This window comes from Limanda limanda, chromosome 2 (genome assembly GCF_963576545.1).
Source record: "Limanda limanda chromosome 2, fLimLim1.1, whole genome shotgun sequence".
Taxonomy (NCBI): domain Eukaryota; kingdom Metazoa; phylum Chordata; class Actinopteri; order Pleuronectiformes; family Pleuronectidae; genus Limanda; species Limanda limanda.
The window spans coordinates 29,886,895-29,899,334 of NC_083637.1; the positions used below are offsets into that span (position 1 = coordinate 29,886,895).

At 43.8% G+C, this 12,440-nt stretch overlaps 1 protein-coding gene across 2 annotated transcripts in view; it reads left to right on the plus strand.

Annotated features, from left to right (window-relative positions):
- The first annotated feature begins 4,270 nt into the window (after positions 1-4,270).
- sorcs3a (sortilin related VPS10 domain containing receptor 3a) overlaps positions 4,271-12,440 on the plus strand; it is a 208,668-nt gene continuing 200,498 nt past the window's right edge. Inside the window, exons 1-2 of one of the 2 annotated variants that reach the window (XM_061090022.1) lie at positions 4,271-4,561; positions 4,646-4,942. In XM_061090022.1, coding sequence (XP_060946005.1) covers positions 4,271-4,561; positions 4,646-4,942 — 588 coding nt within the window. Of the gene's footprint in view, positions 4,943-12,440 lie in introns of both variants that reach the window. The other variant, XM_061090014.1, reaches the window with a different exon arrangement.

The following is a 12,440-nucleotide window of genomic DNA, read 5'->3' on the forward strand; positions in this document are numbered from 1 at the left end:
TCAGCAGCTCTACAAGAACCTTTCTTTCCACTCATCGGCAGAATGTTCAGTCACCTCAGTGGTATACTCTCTCGGCCGCTCTGTGTAACTTTCAGAGAAAGTCTTTTCGTGTGCTTCTAGTTGATCTATCTAATTCTTTTTTCCCTTGTGCCTCAGGATCCCGAGAGCCAACCCGCCAGCCTTTGCTCCAAGCCACAGAGTCACCTGCTCAGCCTAAGCCAGCCACCAGCCTGTCATCTGCTTGCCACGGCTCAACATTAAAAGCTCTTATAATGGAGGGCCCAGATCCAAGGAAGTATTAAAACAGTTAAGGTGCCAGACCAGCGTGACTAAGCTGGCCCATTTCAAAGGTTCCTAAAAAATGTAAGTACTACATGAAGTAAAGGAGCTAACACACTATGGTAAGGGATGAAGTCAGAAATCCTCCTTAGATGAGGCTATCTCATTTGGGTTCAGCCTTCGCGGTCTTCTACTTAAGCCACACTTATCCAGGTATGTTGATGACTTGTGAAGGGTATAAACAACTTGTGACCTAAACTTTGTTGTGATAGTCCAGCCTGTCCCAGTGGGATGCTTCAGTCGGTCCCTACTTACTGAGCAGTGTCTGTTTTGGTCTCGGTCATAGTGAGATTTGTATTTTCCTCTTCTTGGTGCTTGGTGGTCTGGAGTCACCCTTTGCACAGTGTCTTTACCAGAATGTTGGTGGCAGCTTGATGGTTTTAAAAGAGCTATTAGACCTTCGTGTTGAGAAACAAATATACAGAAAAAGAAAAAAATATTCAACAATAACAGCTTTTTAGGCTACATTCCTGTCACAGTGTTTCTTCTTTATCATGATTGTTGTATAAGGGTCTTTTGGTTCGTTTGAATAGAAACAATAAGTCATTCTTGGTTTTAGACTCATTATCACCTACAAACTCTTACATCACATGAAGTTATTGCCATAAAGTTATACAGACTATGCAATTCAGAGCTGAGGTTCTTTAGTTTTTATGTCAGGGTGTAATATAATGTGAATTGTTTTACATGCATAGAATCACATTATGAATCTCTCGGTTGCAGGAGGGAAGGAGGGCAGGGTCAGGTACAGATCAGCACCAGTGGCTTCTGGCTGAATTAAATGTCCTGCTCACGGACACGTCCTGTTGAAGGGTGGTCTTCAGGCACCAGGCCACCCTCACTGTTAAGATAAACCCATATTGCATCGAGAAATATATATGAGATTCTGTATGTCTCAAACATAAAATGTGCTCGGATCCTTTTTTGTGCAAAATACATCTTACTTGGATGTGGATAGTTTTGAAAAATCGAATGTGATTGATTGTTGAAAGTGATTAATAATTTCCACTCCATTAGTAAGCCATGGTAATTGATGAATGGCAGCATCACAAGAGATCAGAAGTTTCATTCAGTTTCATTAAAATCTCATTATATGTCTGACTCTGAAATAACTCAGTCATGGAATACAGTCCCTGTCTCTGTGTTGATCTGAGTTGCTTGGAGTTTTTCTTGGGTGACTCTTTGCTTAGACATGTTCCTCTCAGGGTACAGAGGGTAGAGGACATGGCTGAGTACAGGACAATCGTTCCCAACTGCTTTGGCTCATGACCTCTACATTAAAAGAAGCCTGTAACATTGTGGGAAAATGTTAATTCACTTTCATGAAAGATGAGACTAATGCAACTCTCATGTTTTTGAAAAGAAATGTAAAACTATTTTTCCATAGCGTTGCATGTGGCTGTAATCATTTGTTTAATTAATAAATAAGGCTAAGTATAAAAACACGAGTGCTTAAGAGAAGTAATGCCCAGCACCTGTAGCTATATGCTAACTGGTTTCTGCCTTTAGCTTCAAATTTAGCATGTAGGATAACCTTCTCATCTCATTCCAAACCAAACCACTCGTTTTTCAAAACATAAAATATTAATCCTTTAAGATAAATCTGTCGCATGAACTCAAAAGTTCATCCAGAGTTTGATTATTAACCCTATCTAATCCTTCAATTGAATCATGGCTAAAGTGATGAATAAATCACAAGAAAATGAAATTGTAAAATAAAGAAATCTACATAGAATTTTTTTTTTAGTTTGTATATTTTGTTAGTGTCCCTTGGACATCATGTGACCTGACCTCCAGTATAGGAACAAACCACCATGGCCTTGTGGTTCTCACATTTTGAAATGAGCTGCTGTGATAACTCATGAGTTCTGACAAACTGAGACTATTTGGGTTAAATGTACATGTCTGCTATATAGAACACATGTGTAGCTATATGGAATCTGGTATATATGGCTGCTTTTATTCCCTCCTACTATTTTTTTATTTTTTACATGATGCTGTGTGTGCTTGCTCTGCTACTGCAGTTGGAAATCAACAAAACTGTCTTTTTTCACACATTGATATGATCTGAAAAGTGTTGAAATTCAGGCCCATTCCCCTGAGTATTCCCTGGTGGGTAATTTTTTACGGCCAGTCACGTTGATAGACAAGGACACAACATGTTAGATCGCTAATGAATAAGCCCCCTGCATTTAAGCACACACACACACACACACACGCACACGCACGCACGCGCACGCGCACGCGCACACGCACACACACACACGCACACACGCACGCACGCACGCACGCACCCACACACGCACACGCACACACACACACACGCACACACACACACGCACACACACACACGCACACACACACACGCACACACACACACACTCTGACTCTCTCTCTCTCTCTCTCTCTCTCTCTCTCTCTCTCTCTCTCTCTCTATCTCCCTGAATCTAACAAAAACACAAGCTTCCTGCTTTTATATCACCATTCCTGCCGCGCTCTGGGTCCTTGATGGGCAGAGCACAGTATTCCAGCTCTCCCTCCCTCCCTCTCATGTGCCTCTAGGCGCTGCCTTATTTTGCCCCTCAGGAATGGTGCAACTCCCTACCAATTTCTCACAATCCATCACTGAGTGTTCTGACCCCCTGGTTTTTCCCCCATATACCGTCACACTGACCCGGTCTCCTCCGCTAGGAAGGGGCTGCTTCTGCTTCATTCTTCACATTACACTGAGCTTGGAATGAGGGGGAGAGACTGGCAGCCTGGATGTAGACACTTGCACTACAGCCACAGAAGCAACAAATATGATGCAAGTGACCACTGGAGGTTGCTGGGTTCTGTGTGGAGGAGCTGTGTATCTGTAAATACAAAAGTATAAGGATTAGTTTGATGTCTGATTTGACATATATGGTTGCACTGCTCTTTGTTATGCTTATAAGGTATATAAGGTTTATAATACCCAAAATTATTGAATACATAATACAAAGAATTCATGAATAATAAAATCAATAATATTAAAGTAATATAAAATGCAATATAACGTCATAACAGAAAAAAACCCTCTCAATTGGGCATGGCAACATGTTTTCATGAATAATTGTATTTGTTATAACGATAATTCAGTTGGTACATTTTGGGGGATTTTTCTTGAAAGCACAGTGACTTGTTGTGGGTCTGGACTTTAAGTGCTTTGAGATAATTCACGTTGTTATTTGGCGCTATATGGATAAGGTTGGATACTTTTGAATTAATTTGTATTGACTTTTCAGGTCCATCTATGATTTCAGATTCATTTTGGTAAAACAGGTGGCCTATAAGTAGGCCTGTGTAAACCCCTGTGGACTCATCACCCTAAGGGGGGGGGGGGGGCAACCATATCCAACTGAAAGCCCAGTGTTTTAAACCTGCAAGAAAATATTGTGGGTTGTACTTTCAAGAATAATTTTTTAGGTTTTGGATTTATGTGCCGTCCATAAAGATGAAAACTTCTAACAGTGACAACTGGAGAAGATCAGCACCACGGACAGCGTCTCTCTCTCTCTCTTTCTCTCTCTCTCTCTTCCTCTCTCTCTCTCTCTCTCTCTCTCTCTCTCTATCTCTCTCTCTCTCTCTCTCTCTCTCTCTCTCTCTCTCTCTCTCTCTCTCACACACACACTCTTTCTCTCTCCCTCTCTCTCCGTCTCTCTCTCTCCCTCTCTTCCGGGCGCACACTCGGCAGCTGGCTGTGATGCAGCTCCTCCCTCCTGTGTGGTGGCTTTCCCGACCAAAGATCCTTGGACGTGAACAGTTTCGCTGAGGAGCACTTTTTCTCCCCTCCAAAACAACCAGACGGACAATCGAGGCGCCTCTGATTCCGAATCGAACTGAGAGAAGGGAGTTTAGGTGTCGGATAAGGTCTCTCACGGTCCTTCACTCCCAAAAATCTCTGTCAGCGATGGAGACTTGGGCTGGCTTCTGCCCAGGATTGCACTTATCTGTAGGTATCTGGGTGATGATAGCCGCTCTTACCCTGCAAAATGCCAAGGCGGAGATAACGTGCGCATCTTGCCCGTCGCCAGTTCAACTTCACCTGGAGACATTACAGATGGGAATGCGCACTGACCCGACAGAGGAGCCGAGCGACTTAGAGTTGAAGGAACTCGGGGCTTCCGGACAAAATGCTGGAGTGGACGACGACCATGAGACAGACATTTCTGTCGAGGAGGTCCCCATGTTCCCTCAACATGTCAGTTTGGATGGAGTAAGAACAAAGGGAGAAACCCCAGGGCAGAGTGGAGAAAGTCATGGCGGCAGGGTTAATGCCAGGGAGCCCGAGTTGGGTGAGGATGCTGCGCTCCGGAGAGCGAGGAGAAGCGGTCCTGAGTTTGCCGAGTTCAGCGAGAGCAGGTGGAGCGGCCGGACCGGCGTGGACGCGGGCGCACCGGACGATCGAGGATCGCTGTTTGACGGACAGAAGCAGGGCAGGTCCGACTTCGGCAGGAACAGGAACGATGGGAGAGGGAATACCCGGCAGGATGAGCCCAAGATCGCCAGCAGCACTTTCGCTCTGACGGGGGACTCTGCGCACAACCACGCGGTGGTTTACTGGTCAGGACAGAACAGCAGCGTGAGTAAACCTTCGCTTCTCAGAATTGTTCCTCCTGCGTGTTGGGCTGCTCTCCACGACTCCGCGTTCTAAACTAACTCTTGCCCGAGAGTGGGTTGTTTCCAGCAGCTGAGGGAACCAACTCCGTGACGCGCGGAGCCGGGACTGTGCGCCGTGGCGTGCCGCTGAGTTGTGGTTCAGTGTTAACAGGTGCACTGGAAGCTACAGATGCGCACCGACGCGCTGCTCTGTGGAAATGTCAGAGTTTGTGTGGCGTTTGTGAGTCGTATTAACGCGCGACCTTTGACTCTCGTATTACGCACGACATCCTCCCTCCCTGTTGGAGCATCTTTTGTCTCTTTATCCAAACCCATGTCACTGTCCCGTGCCAGTGGACGCTCCGTGCATTTTGAGTTCAATATTTAGTTAACCATGATTTATGGATTCTAGGTGTGAACGATATTTATGATTTATTTGCAGCGATTTGGAGATGTGCTAATGCATGATTCATTCCTCCCTGCTGATGTGAGGTTTTCATCCAAATTAATTGACTGGGGAAGGAGGGAGTCATAAAATATTGCTCAGTCTCTGATAAGCCCTTGACTTCTGTAGATTATGAATTTCTCCCCTGTCTGACTCCTCGTGCTTCCCTGAAATTTTTGAGTCGGCTGAGCCCAGCCCCTTATTGACTTTTTAGGAGCTATTTAATCTTTAAACATCTTAGGTGGCCGCCACTGGTGTGTGATACTGTTATATTGCACATAAAAAAGATGCGTTACCACAGCTTTTCCTACGGGGTGTGCAGTGTTTGGAGGTTCAGTCTTTCCCCATCGGCATTATAATCAGAGAGATGCCTCCCTGAAATAATCGTGCCTAATGACATGGACTCAGGGAAATGCTAGAGTAAACTGCAGAGATTTTGACAGCACTGACATAAAATATAAACTGAGGCAAAATATTTCCTTGAATGCTCCATTTAAGACACGTTGAAAGTATACATAATTTAATAGGTTCTCTCTGTGGATAGAGTAAGGCAACATGCAGTTCTTTGAGTATCACAGCATCACTGCACAGGTCGAAGACAAGGGGAAACCTGCTGCTAAAGCATCTGTAAATCTTGGGAACATCAGTAAATAGCTCTCAGACACAGACCACATTCAGGCCCATTCTGCACAGAATAGGATGGAAACCCTGCTCCTCTTACACAAAAGGGCCCTCATACGAAGAGAATAATGAGACAAAATGAATCAAAGTCATTTACACAACCATGTAAGCTCACAGGGAGCTGCTGGGCTCTCTTTGTGGTTTCATAAGCTTAATTTGTTGTTGTGGCTGCTCCACTCGCTTTATTCCATTTGAAAAAAAAATCCCACATATTCAGTCTTGTCTGAGCAGATTATGACATGGTGCATGAACTTGTTTTTTAACCTGCAGTGAAGACTGAGGCGCTGCGAGTGGAACATGCTTGTGTGTGCGTGTATGTGTGTGTAACTGCGTGAGTGTGCACTGGATGGAGAGGGTGAGTGGGGTATTGTGTGCCGCTGCCCCTCAGCTTTAAATCGTTAATAATTATCTTGACAACTGAGCCCTTTATTTCAAAGTCTTTTCCTCTTCCTCGGCAAAAATGAAGGAAATCAGGCATGGCCTGGAGATCGTCTTCCAGAGAGGAGATCTTCGACTTAATCTTCAGCTGCCGTTGGTGCTTGTTGTTGTGATGAATGGGCTAGTAGGGCGAGAGCTATGAGGGTGAAGTCTGCTAATTTAACTGCAGCAGTAGTTAAGTTAGAGTTAGAGTAAGTGGCTGGCTAACAGAATAACTAGCTGATTGGATGGATGAACATCTTGGCTCAGCTGCCCTAATCTTATCTGCCTATTGTACACTTGGTGGGCTCCTTCACTTTCATCCGGCTGTGCTGAGACAGTCCTCACCAGATAAATAAGAACATTGCTTGTTTGGTTAGAGCAGACATGGGCAAAGTACGGCCCGCGGGCCGTATACGGCCCGTTGGGCTTTTTAATCCGGCCCGCCATACTTGTCCAAATAAAAAAAAAAATTTAAAAAAAATTAAATTTAAAAAAATATATTTTTTTAATTTTTTTTTGGAAACTAACAATTTTGTAGCACTTAAATGGCACATACTTATAGAACTTTGTAGTTTTGCTTTATTTTTGAAGAAATCGTAATTTCTTGATTCTTGTTGTTCTGGGTTTGAACCCTCGGGGTTGAATGCACTTATTGTAAGTTGCTTTGGATAAAATGGTCAGCTAAATTAAATTTGCCAGGGAGTGTGGTGTATAGGGCTCGAAAGGGCACATGATCTCCCTTCACTTTTTCCCTTTGCCCTGTGAGCCCTTCTGTAAAATGAGAGGATCAAGGAAACAAAAAGTGGACAATGAGTGCCGAGTGTTTAACACGGAGTCGACAACAAAATACTTTTTCACTGAAGTCCAATCGAAGGCTGTATGCCTGATATGCCGAGAAACTGTCGCAGTTTACAGAGAGTACAACATCAGCCGTCACTTTGCTACGAAGTCAGTCAACGCAAGAATGGGTTGCTGCAGTTGAGAGGTTGGCGACTTATTTACAGACTCAGCAACATTTTTTTTCACAGACAAACTGCGATTAAAGAGTATTCTACCAAGGCATGTTTTTTGGGGGGCATTCGAAATAGCAAAGGCTAGCAAGCCTTTTTCTGAAGGCGGGTTTTTGTTAAATGGCCTTGCAAATAAGTGCTATGCTACTTGGTAAAGGCAAAATCCTTTCATGTAATGATTTTTAAATGTCATTTATATTAGTTCACAAAAACACTCCATCCATCTGTTCCTGGCCCGGCCCCTCTGTCAAATTTTGGAACCCATTGTGGCCCGCGAGTCAAAACGTTTGCCCACCTCTGGGTTAGAGACTTACCAAAGAACCAATGAGACATGACCTATGTTACATTTGACCCATGTTATATTGGACAGCACATTAGCTGTGTGTTGTAATAAATGACTGTTGCCTCTATGAGGCAAAAGAGGCACATACATCTTAGGAAGAAAGGCAGGATGGTTGGGTAAGGAAAGCCTCTGACAAGGACTCTGGACACCTCTGTTTCCACCCACTTCTCTAACTAACAGTCTGGGTTGGCTTAAACCTTGATCAGGGGTTAATGTAGGCTGTGATGATCAGAAACCACATTTACAGAAGCTTTAATTAATAATGAGTCAAGAGAGTTCATTATTCCTGCACTGCAGCCAGATATTCATTCCATCTGATGTCATCCAGATACTGTCACCTGATGGCCCCACCCGCACTTTCAAAATACCACATTTTCCTGTCCTCATCCATGGTGGTCTTATGGTTGCTGGCCGCCAGGAATTAAGACTTGACCCTGTCAGTCTCTTGTCTAGCGCTCTCTGTGTGCCTGTCAACTGTAGTGGAGATTAATAGGCTACATGAGCCCTGGCATCATGTTTCCTGCCAACTCTGAATCTTTACCACAAACAGGCTAAGGTTGGTGAACCTGGAAATGGCAATATAATTTTTTATTTTTTTTACTTTCATTGAGGCAAAGAGCTGAGGTAAAACACTTGAGTTTGGACTGGAATTCACTGGATGGAGATAGCCATGGTCAGTCAGGGCTACTTAAGCTGTGGTATATGCATGCACTCAGCAGTAGACAGGCATGCATTTTATGGTCCTTCCTCTCAGCATCCCAGCAGATTTGTCACTGTTCAGCAATCTCAAGAGCTCTGGGACTTGATCGGCATTCATTTGGCATACTTGTTTTTACAAGATGTAACAAGACCTTCCTATTGGTAATGCAGTCTTATGTATTGCCCTGCCTTTATATAAGCTTTGTAAATAGGATGTCATTTTACAAATGTTATTGTTAGCAGCGAGACACATGCAGCAGTTAAAATGATTGTCATATTTTATCATTCTTGTAATTTAACCCTCTGTTGTTTTATTTTTACCATGACCAACATTTTACCTAAACCCTGAACATAAATCAGCTCCATACACTTAACTCAGTTGTTCTTTTAGCTGTAATCATTATCAATTCTTAACCTCCTGACCCTGGCCTTAGCCTCTGGTATCAAACAAGTTGTGGCTGTCTTCCTGTCTTCTACACACAGCCAACATAGCTTTCTCTTAATTTTAAGCACATTTCCCCAAACTCGACAATGTATTTATTTTATTAACAACGGCTGTGATCATTTACTGACATTAATCACTGCATTTAGGCTAATGTTAAAATTCTTTTCATTCTTTTCAAATGATGATCGTACAGTTGGTAGATCAGAAAAGCTCATATGAATCATTTGTATTTATGCGTTTCAAACAAAGCAATGATGTGCAATATTGTTCAAAGGGTTACCAAGGAAACACTAACGTGTGACCTGCTTTGTCCTTTAGGCTGGAGGATTTGGAATATGACATTTTATTTTGGTGGAAAATGACTTATCTGGAGGGTCTGTCACACTGATTGGATGGATGCCCTCTTTCACTGACCTTTAGCCAAGAAACTGAATTCCTATCTGCTGAACCATTTCAGTTCATGTGGACCACATGCCTAAAATATCAATGTAAATTAATCTTGGTTGGTTTTCTGGTGTGCTTTTTGGTTGGCTGCCCTCAACACCAACCATAAATTCACAACCTCTTTGGTCTAGAGACTTTTCTGTCTTATTTCAGCCATATTGGTCGGCTGTGTCTTGTACTGCTACAGCCTCCGGGAGGGCTTGCCGCTGCGGTGGGTTCCCTGGGGGGGGAATGGTGTGTCCTTTGAGGCGTGTACACAAGGCTAATACACTCTCACTTTCTCCCTGTACCTGACCAACTTGCTGTCTCTACCCCTGAAGCCCTACCTCTCTCTCTCTCTCTCTCTCTCTCTCTCTCTCTCTCTCTCTCTCTCTCTCTCTCTCTCTCTCTCTCTCTCTCTCTCTCTCTCTCTCTCTCTCTCTCTCTCTCTCTCTCTCTCTCTCCTTGTGTCTGTCTTTGTATGGGTCTCATTGTCCCTGCCCTAGGCTTATGCAGGTTATGTTGAAATCTTAACCTTTGATAGTCAATGGAAATGTAGAGTTGGCAATGTGTGGACTTACTGTGATTTATCATATTCATGGGCATAATTCCAGTGAAGCATCCCTACAGCAAAGGGACATATTCTTCCCTGAAGTATTTTTGAGGCTGTGGAACCCCTCCACCCTCACCAGTCATGAACCCTAATGGCATTGTGACTGACAGCTTGAATACAACATGAATAGCTTGAGCACTGCCTCTTTAAGTGTGATCTTGAAACATTAATCTGGTAAAGGGAACCTTGAGATATCCTCCCGACAGCGTAATGGCAATGAATATGCTCCTATAAGAAGATTGTGACCATGAATATCGGCATATTTAGACGATAGCACAGGGCAGCTTTCCGGCTGACCACCACATTTTCCACCCTTGATGTTCTCTTCATGTACTATGGCACATCGCACTGTCTTTGTAGTTCTCCATCCATTGGGTGGGGGCAAAATTAGCATAAGACTGTGGTCTTTAATGTCATGAGAACTCACGCAGAGGTAGGTCAGCCGTATCTGGCAAGTCATCAATGGAGCTGACTGGGTGTGTTCGCAATTCCCAAATCCCCTCTGAGAACCGGAGGAACACATGCAGACTCTCATGAGCTGAGAATGTCATGCAGCAACAAAACAGACACAGTTTCAGGCAGGAACCGGACCAATACAATATTCACGTTTTTTTTCCACGATTTTGATTAGGATAATTTATTGACTCCTTTATGAAAATAATCTGTAGTCCTATAATAAAATGTTTAGTTGAATACCTTGTCAACCTGACTGGCCAGTTGTTGTAGTCATTATATTCCCCATCTCTAGTATATAAATACCCCAGAGACCCACAAACACAGATAGAGCCGTGTGCAGCAACCTAACCATGGTCTTTGCAGAGAGAGGATGTCATTTAGTAAATAGCGGCAGGTTGTTCTCTTTCTCTTTTTCAATCAACCATCTCACCATTCAGCCTTAATTACTGATGGCTATACATTGTAAAGATGTGTATTTTCTTCTCTCTCCCACTACCTTGGTGGCCCTTTGCTCTGGAGGAAGATAGATGGGGAAAAAAACTAAACTGGGATATCATAAATAATGTAAACCTTCAAGCGGGCCTTATCTCCATTATCCCTCAATCTCTCCTCCCTTCCTCCTCCTCTAATTAGTGTCTACACAAATGTTTCCCATCCCTTGTTGTTTTGCAGTGAAAGTATGATGTCATGGCAATAAGCCATGTGCCATGAAACATGAATGAAATTCCGTCTTGACAGGCCTCCAGAGCTAAACTCTTGGCTGCAGTTACTGGACAGTTGGGGTTGGGCTGTGGCTTGCTCTTGACCTTCCGATATCACGCAGCCTGGTTTTAGAAGCATGTTATATCACCTCATGCTTGCACTCTATGGCCAAGCGAAGTCTCCATGTGTATGATGAGTCATGTCATGGAGGCTATAGGTCAAATTTAATTTCTGGATACTTCCAATGTGTGCCAAGCACTTTCAAAAGTAACATTTAGGCCAGATAGGTTTTTCGGGGGGAAAGGAGTACTGCTTTTGCCCTATTTGCTGGTTAGATTTCAAAGCTTGAAAAATCTGACTCACACATACAGCTGTCAAGATCATCTAACCTATATGACTGCATACACAAAATCCAGCTCTAATCCTAACGTATCTAGGTCAGCACATTTATAGGTTTCATTTTATTACTTCACTTAAAGGTCACTGGATGCACTTAGAAGTGTCGCATAATGTTAAAACTCTCCCTTGTGCTCAGCACAGCAACGCCTACACATCAAGGAAGCTATTCAGGAAGCCATCCAATCAGGGGTGCATTGCACCTGCTGCTGCAGCACGCAGCAGATCTCGGATCACATCAAGCCGTTAAAAGCTTTGAAGTTATGAGCATGCATGTAGCAGGAACCAAGCCAGTCAGATGAGGGGCTTTAAGGCAGCGTTCCCCAAATCTAATGGCCTCATTATGTTTCCTGTGTGATTGCCACGGTGGCTGAGGCCCCGATGGAAGCCACCTCGCTTCGACTTCAGAGAGTATAATCATACGCTTGGCCACAGATCCGGTTTGGCACAAGTGTGTTGACATTATCTGTGTGAGGGAAAGAGTGTGAGGTAGAGAGAAGTCTGTGTGAAAGTATATGTGCGTTAATTAGATTGGTACAACCAAGTGTCAGATTTAATTTGGTTTCAAATGCCTTTTCCCCATCTGGGTGAAACCAGGCAGCATATCTTTGCCTGCTCTCTTGCTGTGCACTGTTTGAACTTCTATGGATTGACTTAAGGAATATCAAGCTTTGAGGTTTGTGCCTGCGGGACTTCCACGTCCCGGAGGCACAGTGCATCGTGACCCAAGATGCGTTTTTGTCCCGATCCAGGTGTGATACCTTGTAATGTTGATGTCCCTTGCCATTTCCACAACATGGGAAAGCCGGGGAGAGCATGAGATGAGCACGTAATAATGTCAGACCACA